Source organism: Ahaetulla prasina, chromosome 3 (assembly GCF_028640845.1).
Source record: "Ahaetulla prasina isolate Xishuangbanna chromosome 3, ASM2864084v1, whole genome shotgun sequence".
Taxonomy (NCBI): domain Eukaryota; kingdom Metazoa; phylum Chordata; class Lepidosauria; order Squamata; family Colubridae; genus Ahaetulla; species Ahaetulla prasina.
The window spans coordinates 110,966,923-110,985,922 of record NC_080541.1 but is presented as its reverse complement, the minus strand read 5'-3'; the positions used below and the strand labels follow the sequence as shown (position 1 = coordinate 110,985,922).

General features: G+C 37.2%; 2 protein-coding genes across 2 annotated transcripts in view; both read right to left on the bottom strand.

Moving 5' to 3' along the window:
• Positions 1-10,981, bottom strand: part of LOC131194996 (cadherin-23-like) — a 240,846-nt gene extending 229,865 nt beyond the window's left edge. The window contains exons 1-3 of the mRNA XM_058176620.1: positions 8,516-10,981; positions 1,784-4,243; positions 296-375 (exon numbers count right to left, since the gene is read on the bottom strand). Of these exons, the coding sequence (XP_058032603.1) occupies positions 296-375; positions 1,784-4,243; positions 8,516-10,933 (4,958 nt within the window). The 5' untranslated portion in view covers positions 10,934-10,981. The remainder of the gene's footprint in view (positions 1-295; positions 376-1,783; positions 4,244-8,515) is intronic.
• Positions 10,982-13,196: 2,215 nt separating this feature from the next.
• LOC131194042 (protocadherin gamma-B5-like) lies at positions 13,197-18,887 on the bottom strand. The gene is made up of 2 exons (XM_058174596.1): positions 16,027-18,887; positions 13,197-15,004 (listed from the first exon to the last, which is right to left on the bottom strand). The coding sequence occupies exons 1-2, from the start codon at positions 18,541-18,543 to the stop codon at positions 14,915-14,917; spliced, it is 2,607 nt and encodes an 868-aa protein (XP_058030579.1). The 5' UTR covers positions 18,544-18,887; the 3' UTR covers positions 13,197-14,914.
• Positions 18,888-19,000: the final 113 nt, after the last annotated feature.

Sequence of the window (19,000 nt, the reverse complement as noted above, 5' to 3'; positions counted from 1 at the left end):
CATGACATATGAAAGGTTTTACACTTAAAAACCAAACCAAACCTGATGTCCAAACCAAAAAATCAGCTGTACTGATATATAGAATGGTTAAAATACAGTTGCTTCTCATGTTGTCTGAGTATTTCACAAACTGAAGTTCAGAATGTTTGGATTGAACCTGTTACTTTAGTGCAACAACCAAAAAGACAAAATTCTACACCTGAGAAGTTTACATTGTAAAATTCAGTGCAGGATTGAAACAGCAGATTTATGAAGAATATTAAAGAAATAAAGTAAGAGCAGAACAGTTAGGTACAATTTAATCAGTAATGATGTTTTCAGAGAAGTAGCCCATTTCTTTTCAATTTCCAAGCTACCCTTATACAGTTCCTGGTCCTACAAGTGCAAAGGAATTGGTTGCTGGTCCTTCGATCAAAAGTTGTAAAAAGTTGCATTTTCTCAGTTATATTTCTTCCTTATCACATTTGGGTTTCTTTGATATGTTTTGGAATGCATTTTAGGGATTTTAACATATAGAAAAATTTGAGCAAATAGTAAAATTCTTGCAAAGAAAACAACCAAGTGACTCTTATTTTATCCTAGGCCTTTTTCAGGCTTCTTTCATTCCATAGTTGGAGAGCCTATTTATATACTCCTGAAGTTTAAATTAGGATACACCACCAGAAGCTATAAATTAATAGTTAAGTTTAAAACCATATTACCTATAATCAAAATACACCCAATATTTTTTGTAAGTGACTAGCATTTAATTAATATGGTTAAGCCCTCTGTTGGTCTGCTTATCAAGTGCCATAGCCCCCCAAAATTGTAATCCTTAGCCTGTACTTACTCATACTTTGCATACCCAACCTCCATTCAGTATTACTGGTATATAATGAAATGTGGTGAAGTGGGATTTGTTCTTTTGTTATTTAAATGAAATTAATATTTAGACTTCTAAATTGCAAGCTGCCTTGACAACTTTATATAAAAAGGTGACATCAGAAAGGAAGGAAAGAAATCTATTTAAAAATATTTAAATATTTAATATTTAAATTCTCAGTTGTTCTGCGTTATCATATCTTCCTTGGAAAAAAAGAGGTATCTGGCAAACTTTAATTTGCTTTTACAATTATAACAATATTTGTAACAATATTTTTATGGATTAGTTCATAAATTAGGCTTATTCACATCACATTAATTCATATACCACAGGTGGTTTTAGATAAACTGTTATATCTCAATAGAATAGAATTGGAAACTGCTACTGGAGAAACATAAGAAATCCATCAATTGTTATTCATACTTGTAGGTTATTTTTGTTCATTATTTTGCTATTTCATTCAAGGCATTCAGCATGTTATTTTAACTCACAATATTGGGCCCCTTTCCATTTATTCCATTAAATTGAAAGATCTATGAAAAAAAAAGTGTCAAAACACTGGTAGTCTGAATAGCTCTCACTTTCCACAACTCTCTTTTTTAATATACAACCTGATATATATGCATGCATGTGTGCAAACCATCTCTCTCTCACACACAAATAAATAATATATTTTCAATTAGAAGGAGACTACACTTGCTCCAAAAATCTGTTCCTGAAATAATTCAAATTTATAAAAGATACATTTGAAACCACAGAAACTGTAGAGCTTCTTCTATACAATAAAGCTATAAAAGATAGTAATATAAAGTAAAATGTGTATATAAAGCAATACACCATAATGTATTTTAAAAGATGGTTGGACTGTAAAGGTAGTACTGGTAAAAAAAAAGAAAAAGAAAGAAAGAAAAGAAAACTCACCAAACTAGATTTAGCCATTTCAGAATTTAGGATATTAATTCCTTTGCTGGTCAAAAGCTCATCAGACTTTTGGTTGCATGAAATATATTCTGCAGGTTGAACTTTGGGAGTTGGAAAAGTAATTTCATGTATCTTGGACTCGGATGATAAGCAGAGCTGATAGGAATAAGGAATAGTCCCTTCCTCATAATTTGGTGGGAATATAATGGCATTGCTTGAATGGGGAATGGGAGCAAAGCATGGAAGAAATTTCAGATTCCCCGACTGTCGGAGTTTCATCATAATAACTAGAGTTACAGTCAAGAGGAACAGAAAGGAGATCAAAGTTAAGGCCAGCACTAGATAGAACTGGAGCTCAGACTGTTGCTCTGAATCCACGGTTTGGTTATTTATTTCTGGCAGGGCCTCTTGGAAGTTTTCAGCAAAAATCAGATTGAGACTGACTGTAGCAGAAAGCGGGGGCTGCCCATTATCCTTCACTAAGACCACTAGCTTCTGCTTCAGAGCATCCCTTTCCAGAAATGTCCGCAGTGTCCTGATTTCACCCGTGTGGGCACCAATTGTGAAGAGTCCTGGCTCAGTGGCTTGCAGTAGATGATAAGAGAGCCAGGCATTGTGCCCAGAGTCGGCATCCACAGCCACCACCTTTGTAACCAGGTACCCCATCTCTGCCGAGCGAGGCACCATCTCAAAGGAGGCTGAGCCCTCTGCTCCTGGAGAAGGATACAGAATTTGAGGACTTTGGTCATTTTGGTCCTGGATGAGCAACTTCAATGTGGCATTGCTGCTGAGGGGCGGGGAGCCTCCATCTTCCGCCTTCACCTGTACCTCGAACTCCCTGAGTTGCTCATAGTCAAAAGATCTTTGAGAATAGAGGGTGCCACTTTCTGAGTTAATGGAGAGGTAAGATGGGAGAGGTAGTGACTCTATTTTGCTAGTGATGATGGAGTAAGTAATCCTAGCGTTGTGACCAAGATCGGGGTCTTCAGCTTTGATGCTGAAGATGGAGGAGCTAGCAGGATTGTTCTCTGCCACATAAACAGTGTATGAAGATTTCTCAAAGGTAGGGGCATTATCATTGATATCTGAAATTTCCAGTGAGATGGTTTTCTGTGTAGAAAGAGGGGGTGTACCTTCGTCTGTGGCTGTGATTGTAAGATTGTACGCTGGAGTGCTTTCTCTATCTAGGGAACCATCTGTTAGCAGCTTATAATAGCTATTAGCTGCTGATACTATTTTGAATGGGGAAGCATTCTGTAAATGGCAATTGACCTTCCCATTATCCCCCGAATCTTTATCCTTTATATTGATGAGGGCTACCAATGTTCCCAAGGGAGAGTTTTCAGGAATTTCTCTGGATGAGGAAGCGAGAATCACTTCTGGGGCATTGTCATTCACATCTACCAGATTTACTTCAATGTTACAATGAGCTACTAAGCCACCTCCATCTCTTGCTTCTATCACCATTGTGTATTTCTCTGTTTCCTCAAAATCTAGCTCTTCCTTTATTGTTATAATTCCATAATGTGGCTCTAACTCAAATTTTTGATGCACATTATCAGCAATATTGCTAAAGCAATAGTTGATCTGGCCATTGGAACCATCATCTTTGTCTGTAGCTTTGACTTGTATTACAGTAGATCCCTTTGACACATTCTCTTTGAGGCTGATTTTGTACATTTTTTGACTGAAGATGGGTGGGTTGTCATTAGCATCTATGACTGTAATCTGTATTTTGGCTGTTCCAGTTTTTGCAGGGTTTCCTCCATCAAGAGCAGTAAGGGTTAAACTAACAATACTTTCACTTTCATGATCCAACTGTTTTTCCAGTACTAATTCTGCATACTTGTTTAAGGAGTCTTGCTTGCTAATTGCTAAAATGAAATATTTATTAATACTTAGATGATAATTCTGGAGAGAATTTTTTCCAATATCAGGATCTTCTGCTTGTCGAAGAAGAAATGTGGCTCCTGGTAAAGTGGATTCACTTATCTGTAGCTTGATATCACCATTTAAGAAATGTGGTGCATTGTCATTAATATCCTGGATCTCTACTGTTATGTAAAATATGTCCATGGGGTTTGCACTCACCACTTCAAAACTGATGGGGCAGAGTGCAGTTTCCCCACAGATTTCTTCTCTGTCAATCCTGTCTTTTACATACAGATTCCCATTTTCAGCATTAATGGAGAAGTATTGCTTTTTGCCTAAAGAAAGGATATGCAGGTTGCGATTTCCCACTTCTGCAATACTCAGTTTCAGATCCTTGGCAAGATTCCCCACAATGGAACCCTTTCCCATTTCCTCTGGAATTGAATAGCGAAGGTGCTCTGAGACAGTCTGGCAGATGAAAGACAATAAGAAGAGGAGACGTACTTGCCTTTTTACAGATCTGTTCTTAGCTTTGCTCCTGCCGTCCATCCCACCTGCGGTGAAAAGTGCTTTATGCAATCCAGTAAGCTGAGGAGTTTAAATTCCCATTAAAAGAAAGCATCAAGAGGTTCCTGGGATTCTCCTGAGTTTTATCTACACTGCAGTGGTTTTCTTTTCTCTGCCATGGTCGGTGAGTGTCCCTCAATCCTGCTCTTTGACTGCTCTGCACTCGGTGACTGGATTGTCAGAAGGCAGGAAGCCCCTTTAGATTTCCAGTTCCTTTCTGGGAACTATGTTGGCCAACAGCGGCACTCTGAGTCTTAGATGCAGAACTGCACATAATGTCTGGATCTAGGCTTTTAGAAAGAAATAACAAGGAATCTCTTACATGTAATAATGCAATATCTTTTAAATTTCAGATTAGTTCTTGCTAGTTATGCAATAAAAATGTTTTTGTTAGAGTTTTCTTGGTACAATATATGTTTAATGGTGGAAAAAAGTGTACGATTAATATAAATATCTGCAGTATTTTATATCCTGTTTATTAGATCATTTTATGACTTTTTAAAGATGTTATAATATTGTCAGCTGTTTTCAGTAACAACTTCCAGAAATACATATGCAACTTCCTTAAATTAATATGGATGTTACTTTAAATTCCCTCTAAGTTTTTAAAGATATTGTGAAATTCATTGTGCTTATAGTAGAAGTTCATAGTAGCAGATACTATTTTGAATGGGAAAGCACTTTTAAATGGCAATTAACATATCTCGATACTCTGTCCCCACAAGCCTTATATGTTACATGTAGTGATACAAATCTAAAGCAGAATCTTCACGTTTTTCTTTGGATAAGGAAGGAGGCAAAAATCAGTTCTGATGCATCCATATCTTATAGGTTTATTTCAATAGTACCATTACCCAGCTTTCTCTAACTTTAATTCATTCTAAGCTTTTGCTTTCCTTATACCAGCTCTACACTCTAAGTTTACCTGTCTGAACATTTCCTTTGTGTTCTTTTTCATTTCTTTTTCATGTTCAGATCTTCAGTAAGCTCTTTCTGTAGCTACACTGGTTTGCTGTTCTGAACTGGTCTGCTGTCCTTCATTTTTCTTCACAGTGGAATTGTTTTCAGTTTTGTTTTCTCTTTTAAGAACTTATCCTTTCTTGGATCCTTTTCCTTCCTATCCCATGCAATCCCATTTATCCTTGCTCTGACTATGGTTAGTTTTTAATTTCCCTTATAATCAAGAACATCAGCAATACATTGTCATTCCCTCAATGTCATGCTTTGCCCACTTCCTCAGTTAAGCTGTTTCTATGAGCTAGAACCTGGACTCTTCCTCCATTCTCTGAAGGTGAAATTTATCAGCAAAATTTCCTGGAAGGTCTATACTTGGCTGGGCTTCCCAACGATTAGAATGATTTCCCATTTGTATGACTTCATGACTCTTTGAATAGTTTCTGATAATATTGACAGTTCATTCATTTTGATTTTTGAACAGGAAGGAATATTATTAACAAATAATGCAATTCCTCCCTGCTTTCTGTTACTTTTAAACAAACTGCATCCTTCAACGGCTATATTCCAGCCACTGGATCTCTATTTTATGAATTAGATGACACTTGCCTTCCTATTTTAAGAGCTCAGATTCAGTTTGTTTCCAAAATTCTGGGCATTAGTATATAGAAAATGAGATTTTCATTTCAACTTCCAAAATATTTAAGGCCTTCTAATGAAATTGCCATGCTTTGTTCAAACACATTTTTGTCAATCCTTGTGAGGTATAACCTATTTTGTGCTAGCAGTCAGACCATTCAGACCATCTTTCAAGAATTCAGACCTTGTTTCCAGAAACCAAATCTCCGCTATTGATATCATTTGCATAACCTATCATTGGCCTGAAGAACAGATTGGAAGACTGTATGTTAATGCCTTTTGAATCCCCAGGTTTTTGAGCTTCCTTCTGAAAATTTCATTTTATAATGAATCAGCTGCAGCTGTTGTTTAGTGTATCATTTGTATTAGCAAGAAGAGATAATTGTCAATGGGCTTGATGGTTCAGTTATATTCTTGTTCCTGACAAAGCACATGCTTTGTGAACTGATGTTTCAGGTCACCATAAATTTGTTTTAATTCCTTTGTGCCCCTTTTTTAGAACTGAAGATAAATATTTGAATAATGGTTGCCTCATTATTTCTGAAAGTATAATTTATATCATGATTGATTACTTCATCAAGATTACTGGATTTTATTGTTCAGACTATGGATTCTTTTAGGATATCCTCAGTGACACTTATTTTATATGAATTATTAAAAACCAGTAAACTGTTACTTAAATATAAAAGAATTATTTAGAATAATACACCACCATATGGACAAATTGCTCTCATTAATAAATGCTCTCATTCATTATTATAAATGGAGTCCCCTTTATTGTTCAAAGAATTTTCCAAAAACAGATCAGTATTTATGACCCCTAGAAATTTTGCTTAACCTCCAGACAAAATAGTATATTTGGAATATATCATTGGGCAATTAACTTAATTATTTTGTGGATTATAATATTTAAAGAAGCCTGGATCCTGGTTTTACAGATACTTTGAATTCTCTTACTGAAAATGGGGTGCATTATCATCATTTAATCCAGCACCAACTCCACAGGTTGATATGGAAAAAGCACACTTCTTAGGTCTCACTAGATGGTAGCATTTAAGAGAAGGGACATGGAACATGTCCACTTTATCAGTCCTGGTGCAGCAGGCAGATAACCTCAAATGGAGATGGCCCCACAAATAACCTAGCCTTATGCCATGTAAGGCTTTAAAGATGATTGTCAGCATCTTGAATTGCACCCAGAAAGAAATTGGGAGCCAGTGCAACATATAAATCAGCAGTGTAATATGAGTAAATAGCGGGAAGCCCAACACCACACATGCCACCACATTCTGTGCCAATTGTAACATCCTGGGGAACTTCAAGGGCAGCACATGTACAGCATGTTAACTAGTCCAACCAGGAAAGGGCCACAAGCAAGGTCTCCCTATTCTGGAATGGGTACAGTTGGCACACAAATTGAATCTTAACAAAGATTGTCACATACTCCTCAAGCAGGAACCATAAATCCAGAAGAACTCTCAGATTATGTACCAACTCTGTTTGTGCAAGCACAACCCTGTCAAGCAGTTTGATCCTAACCAGCTCAAGATTGATTCGGCCTTCCATCTTCCAAGGTCAGTAAAATAAGGACCCAGATTGTTGGGGGCAATATGCTGACTCAGTAAAGTGCTTAGAGAGGGCTGTAAAGCACTGTGAAATGGTGTATAAGTCTAAGTGCTATTGCTACTGCTGTTGCTTCTTTAATTACTAGACAAAAGAACACTAAAAAAACTATAGCTAAAATACCAAACTTTGTTCATTTCTTCAAGAAATGTGATAATGTTGCAAATAGGTCCAGTATATTTTCACAACTAATAAAAATGTGGTTTATTTCACTATTCCCATTAGACAGGAAATGCTCTGTTGTGGTGGGATTTGAAATGGATTTTTAATCTATGTGAAATATCTCAGAACAGAAGTTCAAGTAAAGTTCCTTTTACAGGGGCTTTTATTAGGAAAAAAAAGAAACTAACCAATTTTTGTGTAAAGAAAATACATCTGCAGAAATGCTAGCAGAAAACCCACATTTAGCTGGAATGGAATCTACACAGAAATTCTAGTTCATTCCTTCTTCTTAATCTTAATCTTAATCTTGAGAATAAGATCTCAGTGACTTAAAATCACATTTGTGCTACAACCAGAATATCTATTTACAGATTAACATCCAATGTTATGTGGTATATAAATAATTCTGTGGTGACATAATTCCTCAACAATTCTTCAGATCATCACTGAGAATTCTAGAACTCCGCCCATCTAGAAAATATCCTATTATACATTCAGCTACAGAAACTCAATGGATGACTTTGGACCATTCTCCATCAGCCCAAACTCATACGGTGATAGTAGTGGGGAACCATAGGTGGAATGAGCATTATGAATAGAAAATCGATACACGAGGAAATTAGCCAGCCTTATCATACCACAAGAATGATGAAACAGTGGTAAATAAGTAGATCTATGTGACAGATATAATATTCTGCATTCATTCTAGAACAGTATTCATATCATCAGTATGAACATTATGCTACCAGACTCCAGGACAAAGCTGAAGGATCCCAATAGAGTAAAAACAAAATGTTTAAACATCCAGTATTAACATTCAATAAACAGAACAGATTGATGGGAAATCACTGTTGAGATAAATAAGGAATTATAGGATCAACAAAATACACCATTACTCTGAAATATTAAACTCACCTTGACTAAGATTTGCTCATCATTCTTCAAATTTAAATCTCCACAGGCTAGGATAGGGTCACTCACCCCACAGGTTAGAGGTTGATTGGTCAGAGTATTTGAACAGTTTTCCTCATGAAAATTGCAGTGGCTTTTTCTAGAATCTCTGGTGAGTGAAATAGTGTGGCAGTAAGACTGAAGAAAGGCTCGGACTCCATCCATCCCAACAAATTGCGACACTGGCACACCACTAAAATGTACACTTTCTGACTCTAACAATTTTGAATTCTTCCACCTGTACAACCTGATGGCCAATAAGACAAGGAGGAATGTAAAAAACAAGCAGGAGACAAACGCCACACCAATCACCAGATAAAATGTGAGGTCTGACTGAGGATCTACAGGAGTTGAGATGTTGCTCAGATCTGAGAGAATTTCAGGGATGCTGTCAGCCAGAACAACTGTGAGAGTGACTGAGGCAGAGAGAGGTGGTTGGCCGTTGTCTTTCACTAAAACCACCAGGATTTGCTTCAGGGCATCTTTCTCCAGAAAAAGCCGAGCAGTCCTGATCTCACCTGTGTGGAGTCCCACGGTGAAGAGCCCTGGTTCTGTCGCTTTGATCAGCTGATAGGAGAGCCAGGAATTCTGGCCAGAATCTGCATCTACTGCCACCACTTTAGTGACCAGGTAACCTGACTCAGAAGAGCGAGGGGCCAGCTCTATTCCAGTGGAGCCATCAGCGGGAGGGGAGGGGTACAGGATCTCTGGCACATTGTCATTCTGGTCCAAGATGAAGAGAGTCACTGAGACATTAGAGCTGAGTGATGGGGATCCGCCATCCTGAGCCTTGACCTGGAACTGAATCTCTTGAATCTCCTCATAGTCCAAGGAGCTTAGGGCATAGACAGTCCCCGTCTCAGAATTAATGGAGAGGTAGGAAGAGAGGGGTGAGTCCTGCATTTGGCTATCAGTGATGGAGTAAGTTATTCTGGCATTTTCTTCCCAGTCTGGATCACTTGCTTTAAGGGAAACGGCTGAGGCACCTTTTGGATTATTTTCTAGAAGGTAGGAGGTATATTTTGATTCCAGAAACTGTGGAGGATTGTCATTTGTGTCTAACACCTGGAGTGAAATAACCGCAGATGTAGAGAGTGGTGGTGCCCCATCATCCACTGCTGTAACAGTGATAGAGTAAGTTGGCAATTGTTCCCTGTCAAGGGCTTTGTCTGTCTCTAAACTGTAGAAACTCTCCATTGTTTTCTTGAGCTGAAAAGGGAGGTTGCTGGGAATTGAGCATTTAACTTCTCCATTGTCTCCTGAATCTCTGTCTTGGGCATTTAAAATGGCAATGACAGTTCCAGCGGGAGAGTTCTCAGGCACCGAGTTGATCACAAAGGTGATAGCTAATTCAGGTGCATTATCATTTAGGTCTGTAACCAAAACCACAACCTTGGACCTATCACTCAGCCCACCCCCATCCATGGCTTGCACTTCAAATTCATATGTTGATGATGTTTCAAAATCAAGGCTCCCCACAAGGATAATTTCCCCTGAAGTCGAATTTATCATAAATTTTTGAGAGCCTTTTTTTGTGATTTTTTGGAAAGAATATTTTACTTCTCCATTGATTCCTTCATCCATATCAATAGCCATCACTGTAGCCACTATTGATCCTTTGGACAAGTTCTCCTTGACATTTACTTCATAGACTTGTTGGCTGAAAACTGGTACATTATCATTTGCATCTAGAACAAAGATGTGAATTTGCAGTGTGCCAGACCTGATAGGTTCACCTCCATCAAAAGCTGTAAGGATGAAATCATACACTGACTGCTCTTCCCTGTCCAGTAATTTTTCCAACACCAGTTTAGTAGATTTGACATCATTTTGGCTGCTTTGCACTTCCAAAGAAAAATGGTTACTGGCAGTGAGTTCATAGTGTTGTATAGAATTTCCCCCCAGATCTGGATCTTGAGCTTCTGGTAGAAAGAATTTAGAACCAGGAATAGATGTTTCACTGATTTTCAGTTCCCATCTTATTGAAAGAAAGGAAGGAGCATTATCATTTATATCCACAATTTCTATTTCAGTGACATAAAGCTTTAACTTGCTTTCAGCAAGGATTTGATATTTTAAGATGCATTTCTTTCCTGTTCCACAGATCTCTTCTCTATCTATTCTCTCACAGGTTTGTAAATGACCACTGTTGGAATTAAGTTCAAAGTACTGAATTGTACCTGAATTAGAAATAATGCGTAGTCCATGATTAAAAGGCTGCTTCCCATCTATTCCCAGATCCTTCACAACATTTCCCACAAAAGTACCTTTGCGTACTTCCTCTGGAATAGAATAATGGAGCTGACCAGAAATAATCTTCCAAGAATTCACCATTATAAGGCATTGTAGTAGAATTCCTTCTCTGTAGCTTCTTTTCTCCATTTACTTCCAGCAAGCAAGAATTGCCCGTACTTGTATGTCTCTTCCTTATGATCTAGCTATTCTGTAGTCTAGGTATTTGAGTAGCACAGATATGAAGGTTGAGCTTTCTGAGCAGTTCTCTGCCAGACTGGTAAACAGCGACACCCAGGGTCACAACCCAAAAATTGCAGATATTTTTTGTAATGTTTCTTTGCTTATGTTAATATTACTTTACCTGTAGTTACAAATCAGGCTGATTGTCTCAATGAAAATTATGCTTTCCATCCTCCAAAGATGAAAAAGTAGAACAACAGTAATAAAATAAAACCTGGTTACTGTTTGGTGACACACAAAAGCAGAAGTCCACCCAATATTAGAAGTCATACAATCCATGTATGTATTATTTACTCTATGTTACAAATAATTGCAATTAGTCACAAAAGTTAAGTTTTTCACTGAAAACTAGATCAAATAAAAAATGAAAAATCTTCAAAGACTTGACCCATATATTTGAGTTAATATAATATATTGCAAATGAGACCCTACTCCCACTTTCCCATTACCTACAAATAGGAGAGTTGCAAAATATGCTGGCCATATCTGGATGTATAAATTGCTCTTGAGTTTGTCCATTTAGGGTCTCTGGAATCCATAGGCAAGACAAAGCAGGATGGCGGAAAATGAAAAGGCAGTTCTGTGGCATAAATGCTAACTGAAACACTAGCATATCCAACAGAGGTGAAGTGGTATTTAATACTTTTATTTCATAAAGTTTAACTTTTCCCTCTTGGAAAATTGGTGGTAGATTATTGGTCTTTTGATTTTGCATGAGATAAATGAAGTAAATAAGTTTCTTCAAGTTATTAAGAACATTTTTCTTATAACAATTCTAATGGTGCTATATTCTGTAATATAATGGAGAAAAGTTACTAGCCTTTATTCTAAGGCGTTATTAAGCATTTTTCTATTTTATATTTTTCAGACTGCGCAATCTGCTTCTTTTTACAAAATGAACACTGATGGATACTTATCAAATGATTTTTTTTCTTTCCTAATTCTTATTTAATTTTTTTTCCTGAACTTCCAGGACCTTCAACATTATAATTTGTCTATCATTGTCTATCATTTTCCATAAACATGATACAAGTTAACTAACCTTAAAACCCTTGAATTATTTTTTATGTGACTCTAGCACTCTGTAGTACGTTCAATGAAAACCGTGTCCCCTCCTAATTTTCTTGAATGCTGGAAAATTCCATTCTATTCCATTCGGCAAAAGATACAATCCATTTATGTATTTCGCATGCTAATTGGCTGAAGACCAGGTAATGATGGGGAACAGCTCTCCTGCTAATTTGCTTTTCAGTTACAATAATCCATTGAGACCTTTTCTATTATTTACTGGATATATAATGGTTACCTGATCACTATTTTAACATCAGTTACTTTGCTGTTTTACCATTTATCTTTTGCTTTGTGGAAGTCAAGCTAAAATGGAAATAAGAAATCAAAGCTATAATCTCAAACACAGTAGGCTCAAAGCAATATCTATGACTCATAAGCCTGTGTCCCAAAAGGAAATGACAGGTGAGCAGAAAGTCTAACACATGTGCTGAAATAGGGTGGGAAAGTGGAAATCTATTTACAGTTGACGTGGGCTGAGCATAAATCAGTCCATTAACCAAGATGGGGGAGAACACTTTTCCTCTACTCCTGAATGTGAGGTGGATTTATTTATAATACTTTTTGCTTGAAGTACAGCTGTTTATGACCAGTCTCTTTTGAACTGAACTCAACTCCTAGTATCTCCATGAACATATTCAGTTTTTTAAGCAACAGAATGGAAATCGTTTGCTATAGCTTTCTTCTGGGATGTTTTTCAATCCCATACTAGCCTATGTGCTGGCATTTCCCAAATGTCTCTCATTCATATATTAATAAGGTTTTGTACAGGTGAAGGAAGTGCCATTAAGTATTGTTGGTAGTGGAAAATATAAGGAAATTTATAACATAAAAGTGAAAGAAAAGAAGGGTAAGAAAAGGAAAAAAGAATGTAAAGAAAGCACTTTGTTGCCCCACTGAGGACAACACCATCCATGGAGACATGTACTCCCCTTCATCCACCATGCAATATTATAAATAGTAGTAAACCATATTAATTGATATATGGTACAATCAGTAGCATTTTTTTATTTTTTATTTGTCATAACAGTGTATATAAGCATGAGCATGGAATAACTATACTATAATGCATTCTTTAAGCCAATGTTATGTCACCAAATTTACCAAAGTGGTCCAGAAGAAATTATTTGATTATCTAGTTGAAATACTTGCAGGAAAATTACACTCATGTTCAAATAGTCCACTAATCTATTAATGATTACAGGAATGAAAAAGTTGCTAAGTCATCACCTATATTTTAAAATGGCTTGTAAAGCACTTCCAGTCATCACAAAATGTTGCACCATTACTCCTGCAGTCACATGAACACAATCTGGATGCTTGACGACCTGACTGTACTTACCACCAGTTGCCCATGATAATGTGCTGACCATTTGCAATCTTTTCTGCTAGCTTCCCTAGAAAGTCAATGGGGGAGCCAGCAGAGATGGTTACAAGCTGCTGCCACTTGCTGAGAGGACTCACTCATATATCTGGTGGTTTGCTGAAAGAGCTACCTGCCACATGAAGCCCTTTGACAGGGTGTAGAAATGGAGTCCTTTGATAGGGTGTAGAATTGGAGATCAAATCCTGAAGACTTTCACATATAGGGGAGCTGGAGTCCTTTGGCGGGGTGAAGAAACAAAGCTCAAATCTCTGTACCTGCATGCTGCCAGAGTTCTCTCTTATGCATGGTGGAAAGCAGAACTCCTTCAGCAGGCAGCTCTTTTAGCCAGAGTTTGCCATCCAGAAACAAGAGGGAGCCAAAATCCAAGCAGAAAGTGTAAAGGCAACATGTTAAGGTAAGACGTGTGGGGTGCCTCAAGTAGGTAGGAGAGGTTATGGCAGACCTGGCACAGGCCATGCACTGGTGTCTCTCCACCCAGGTGCTGAAAATTCTGCTTGGATTTTAGTATGGATTATTTTAAGCTCCTGAGCAGACTTCCCATGGTCTCCCACTCCCCCTAAAGTACCCTGCACTTCTTACCTGGGACAGTGTCTGTTTAATGTCCCATGAGATTGCAACCACAAGTGCTGGGATTGCAATTGTTGAATGAAGCAGTTACATGGAAATCTTGCTTAATGATCATTTTGCTCAATGACTGAGATTCTGGTCCCAATTGTTCCATAAATCAAGGACCATCTGTATATATTGTGACTCATCCTTAGACATTATTCCCATATTTTAGTAAAAAAAATTGAAACTAATGGAAATCATGCTGAAGAATTTGCTCTTGTTGATAACCAAAAACCTGCAAACTCAGGTATAGATTCGTCTTTAAAAATTCTGGAATTTATGGTTTGGACAGAGAACAAATAAAACCCAAGAACAAATAAAATGGTTTTATCTTTTCATGATGCATCCTTTCCAGCCTTATTACTATGATTACAGCAGATAGCCTCCCACTCAATTTTGATATTTTAGAGCAACAGTAGAACTCTGATAAATAATTTAGATATGGAATGGGTACAGAAATTCTCTTAATCATTTGTGCAAAGTGCAAAGGTCTTTTATTTACTCTTACTAAATTGGTCCAATCACCCCAGAGTTTTTAATGAGAGGTACAAATGATGAGTCTCAAATTATCCAACTTTGGACATATTATAAAAAGACCTAACTCTCCAGAGAAAACTCTATTGCTGTGTGAAAACAGGATGGAAAGAAGAGAAGAGAACAACCAGCAGTAAGATAAGTGGACTCAGATACAGTCAATATGCAGTGGTATTGAGATACAGTCAAGATACAGTGGTGACATTAGAAGACCTGAAAGACTATGTTAAGGTCAGATTGTCATGGAGGAAGTTTATCTAGGTGGCTACTAAGACTTGATGTACAATCAATCAAATTGGTTCCCCAATGAGTAATGTTAGGATATATGATCCAGCAAATGGGTGAGAGAAGAGGAAATGTTTTACAGCGCCTTTAACAACCTGAAAAAGGCAAAGAAAAAAACAAATAAGCAAAGGGACAAAAAATGCCCTCTCCTCTTCCACCAAATTACTTTAGGATTGGAAAAAGGTGATGTGATTCGGAGTTTATCAATTCTTGAGAAGGATTAAGGCATAAATATATTTCTATTTAATACACAGTGTTATCTGAAAAAGAATAATGTTTTAATGTTTTAACTTTTCAAAATATTAACTTTTTTGCCGCTAATAAAAACTATATTTGCCTTCTGATGACTCATAAGGAAAGGAAGATAAAGAAGAACGAGAATTTTTATTGCCTGCCAGAGATAAACTGGTTACCTATGGGACATTTTGACTGCAGATCTTCTGAGAAAACTATTCTGGTTTCAATAGAAGAGAAAGGTATTTTGATATCAAGAATGTGATTTTCACCACTCCTATAATGGTGATAAATATGTAAGAAAAAACAAAATTGGAATTAATGTTCTTTTTAGAGCTTTTCCTTTTAAAAGGAAATGATCATCCCACATAAAATAAACATTTATCCTTTAACTTTATTGAAATCAGTTCAAAAGTAAAAGGCATCAGTAACAATATTCTCATTTGAGTGGTTCTAATTTTAGGAGAGATGGCATCTCTGCAAACACTGATCATTACAATGTTACATCTAACACAAATATTACTACTACAAATATTCGCTAAATATATAATAATTCTGATTTGCATTATTTATAATTCATTATATATATATTTATTAATTGTACCTATAATAAATGCAGCATTAACTGAATAAACTGAAGCAAAACAGACATTGAAATCTGAAATGAATCCAACATTTAACAAATAATTGATAATCATAAATCAATCTTATTTATTTATTTATTTTTTATTTGAATTTATATCCCGCCCTTCTCCGAAGACTCAGGGCGGCTTACACTGTGTTAAGCAATAAAATTTTTGAATTATATTTATAACAGTATCAACAAATTGAAACAAATATTAGAGCTTGATCTTAATTTATGAAGAAAATGAATAAAACTCACCATGCCTTTTCCAGAATCAAAAATGTTACCTTCACTGACCATAAAAGAGGTATCAGGTTTATCCTCGCAAAGAATATTCTCCACTATTTGGACATTGGGCTGCAGAAAAGTCAGTTCATTTCTCCTGGACTCAGTGGATAAACAAATCTGATAAGAATAAGGCAAAGTCCCATCTTCATAATTTGGAGGAAATACAGTACCATTCTTTGAATGAGAATCAGGAATGAGGCACTGAAAAAAAGTGGGGTTCCTTGACCCTTGAAGTTTCATAATAATGGCCAAAATCACTGCCAGCAGGAACAGAAAGGATACCAAAGTCAAAGTCAGAACCAAGTAAAACTGGAGCTTTGACTGATCCTCTGAGTTATTTGGTTGGGCATTCATTTCAGGAAGAGCCTCCTGGAAGTTCTGAGCAAAGACCAGGTTGAGACTAATGGTGGCCGAGAGAGGTGGCTGTCCATTATCCCTCACCATGATGACCAGCCTCTGCTTGGTAATGTCTCTCTCAAGTACAGCTCGAGCTGTTTGGATCTCTCCCGTGTGGGAGCCAATGATGAAGAGTGAGGGCTCTGTGGCCTGCAGGAGATGAAAAGAGAGCCAGGCATTGTGTCCAGAGTCAGCATCCACAGCCACGACTTTTGTCACCAAATAACCCAAATCAGCTGAGCGAGGCACCATCTCAAACAATGATGAACCCTGAGTTGTTTGGGAAGGGTAAAGGATCTGGGGAGTATTATCATTCTGATCCAGTACACACACTTTGACTGTGACACTGTTATTGAGAGATGGAGAGCCTTCGTCCTGGGCTTGCACTTGCAGATGGAAATCTTTGAGCTGCTCATAGTCAAAAGATCGTTGAGCATAGAGAGTTCCAGTCTCAGAGTTAATGGAAATATAGGAGGAGAGAGGTAGGTCCTTGACGTTGCTGTTAAGAATGGAATAGGTGATTTGGGCGTTACGATCCAGATCTGGGTCAAAAGCCTTAACCTGGAAAATAGACATTCCGGATGGGTTGTTCTCAGGAATGTAGGCAACATAGGAAGGTTTTTCAAATGCTGGAGGGTTATCATTGATATCTGAAATTGGTACTGAGATGGTTTTATCTTTTGAAAGAGGAGGTATGCCTTGGTCTGTGGCTGTAATTGTTAAGTTATACACTGGTGTTTTTTCTCTGTCAAGGAGGCCATCTGTGAGGAGTTTAAAGTAGTTATCTGATGATGAGACCACCTGGAAAGGTACAGTTTCCCTTAGGTAACAGGTGACTTCCCCATTAAGTCCAGAATCTCTGTCATGGACTTTGATGAGGGCAACCACTGCTCCAGGTAGAATATCTTCAAGAATGGGGCTGGATAGAGATGTAATAATTACTTCTGGAGCATTGTCATTCTCATCAAGAACCTCAATCTCTACATTGCAATGTGCAACTAGCCCACCTCCATCATTTGCCCGTATTATCATCACATAGCTTCCTCTGTCTTCAAAATCAACACTTTCCTTAAGAGAAATTGTTCCATCAGTGGGATCCAAAATAAATTTCTGATTCACATTTTCTGGATTTTCCCAGAAAATATAAGATATCTCAGCATTTGACCCTTCATCACTATCAGATGCTTTCACTTGAAGCACAGAAGTCCCTCTTGGTGTATTCTCTTTCAGACTTGTTTTGTAAGTTGCCTGGGAGAAGACTGGTGGATTATCATTTATATCAATAACATTGACTTCTATGTTAAGAGTCCCAGTTTTCACTGGCTGTCCTCCATCTGAAGCTGTAAGAATCAAGTGGTGTGTGTGCTCTTTCTCCCTGTCCAATGGCTTTTGCAAAATTAATTCTGCAAATTTGCCACCATCTTTGCTTTCTTGAACTTCTAGCTTGAAATACGGGGTTGAGCTCAAATGATAATCTTGAAGGGCGTTGATTCCAATGTCCTCATCTTCAGCATTTCCTAGAGCAAATCGAGCTTCTGGAAAATGAGACTCACTCAAATTGAGAATGATATTTTTCTTTCGGAAATATGGGGCATTATCATTAATATCTAGGATGAAAACTTTTATGTGGAAAATATTTAAAGGATTATGTGCAACAACTTCTAACTGCAGCATACAAATAGGTGAGTTTCCACAGATTTTTTCCCGGTCTATTCTGTCATTCACATATAGATCACCACTTTGCTCATTGAAAGCAAAATATTGTTTTTCTGAAGAGACAGCAAGTTTGCATTTTGGTAACTGTTCAACATCCAATTCTAAATCTTTAGCAAGGTTCCCCACAAAGGAATTTTTTTCCATTTCCTCTGAAAGTGAGTACTGAACCTGCTCAGGTATCACCCAATCGACCAAATCCCAGAATATGAACAGAAAAAGTACTTGCCTCAAATTGAACTCCTGTATTCCCTTTATGTAGCTTGCTTCCATTACTGTCTTTCTTGTTTGTTTTTCCTTCCTAGAGTAATAGCTTCCAATTTCACACTGTTTATCAATAATATTGGAGAAAAGAATGGTCTTAATGAGTTGATTCATGAAGTAAAATGTTTTTTCCGGAACACCTTTTAGAATAAAGCTTTCTCCTGCATCTTTTCTAGTCAACTGGCGGGATACAGCTGCAGAAGAATAGAGGGCTGATCCAAGACTCCTCTTGTCCTATAGTGACACTCTGAGTCTATACTGTGAACTGCATTTCCTGATAAAGTTTTATTTTAATTCCATGGGATTTTTTGGTTTCAAAAACATAGAATAGTATTCAAGCTGTAACTAATTTAATGATTTGCCAGTGGCATTGTAACATCAAAGCTGAACAAACGGAATACATTTTTTTTGACATTATTTTAATTTTCTGACCAATGGAACTGGGGTACCTAATTCCTTTTCACCAAATGAATCAGTCACAATCTAGATTTCACCTTCTTAATTCTTGAAGGGTTGATTCCAATGTCCTCATCTTCAGCATTTCCTAGAGCAAATCGAGCTTCTGGAAAAT

Bases quoted from the DNA above. Each gene is read 5' to 3' on its own strand.
- LOC131194042 (XM_058174596.1), bottom strand. From the start codon at position 18,543: ATGAATCAACTCATTAAGACCATTCTTTTCTCCAATATTATTGATAAA. The intron at 15,005-16,026 runs GTGAGTTTTATT...TGCCTTTTTCAG, and splicing joins TTGATTCTGGAAAAGGCATG to GTTGTTAAAGGCGCTGTAAA.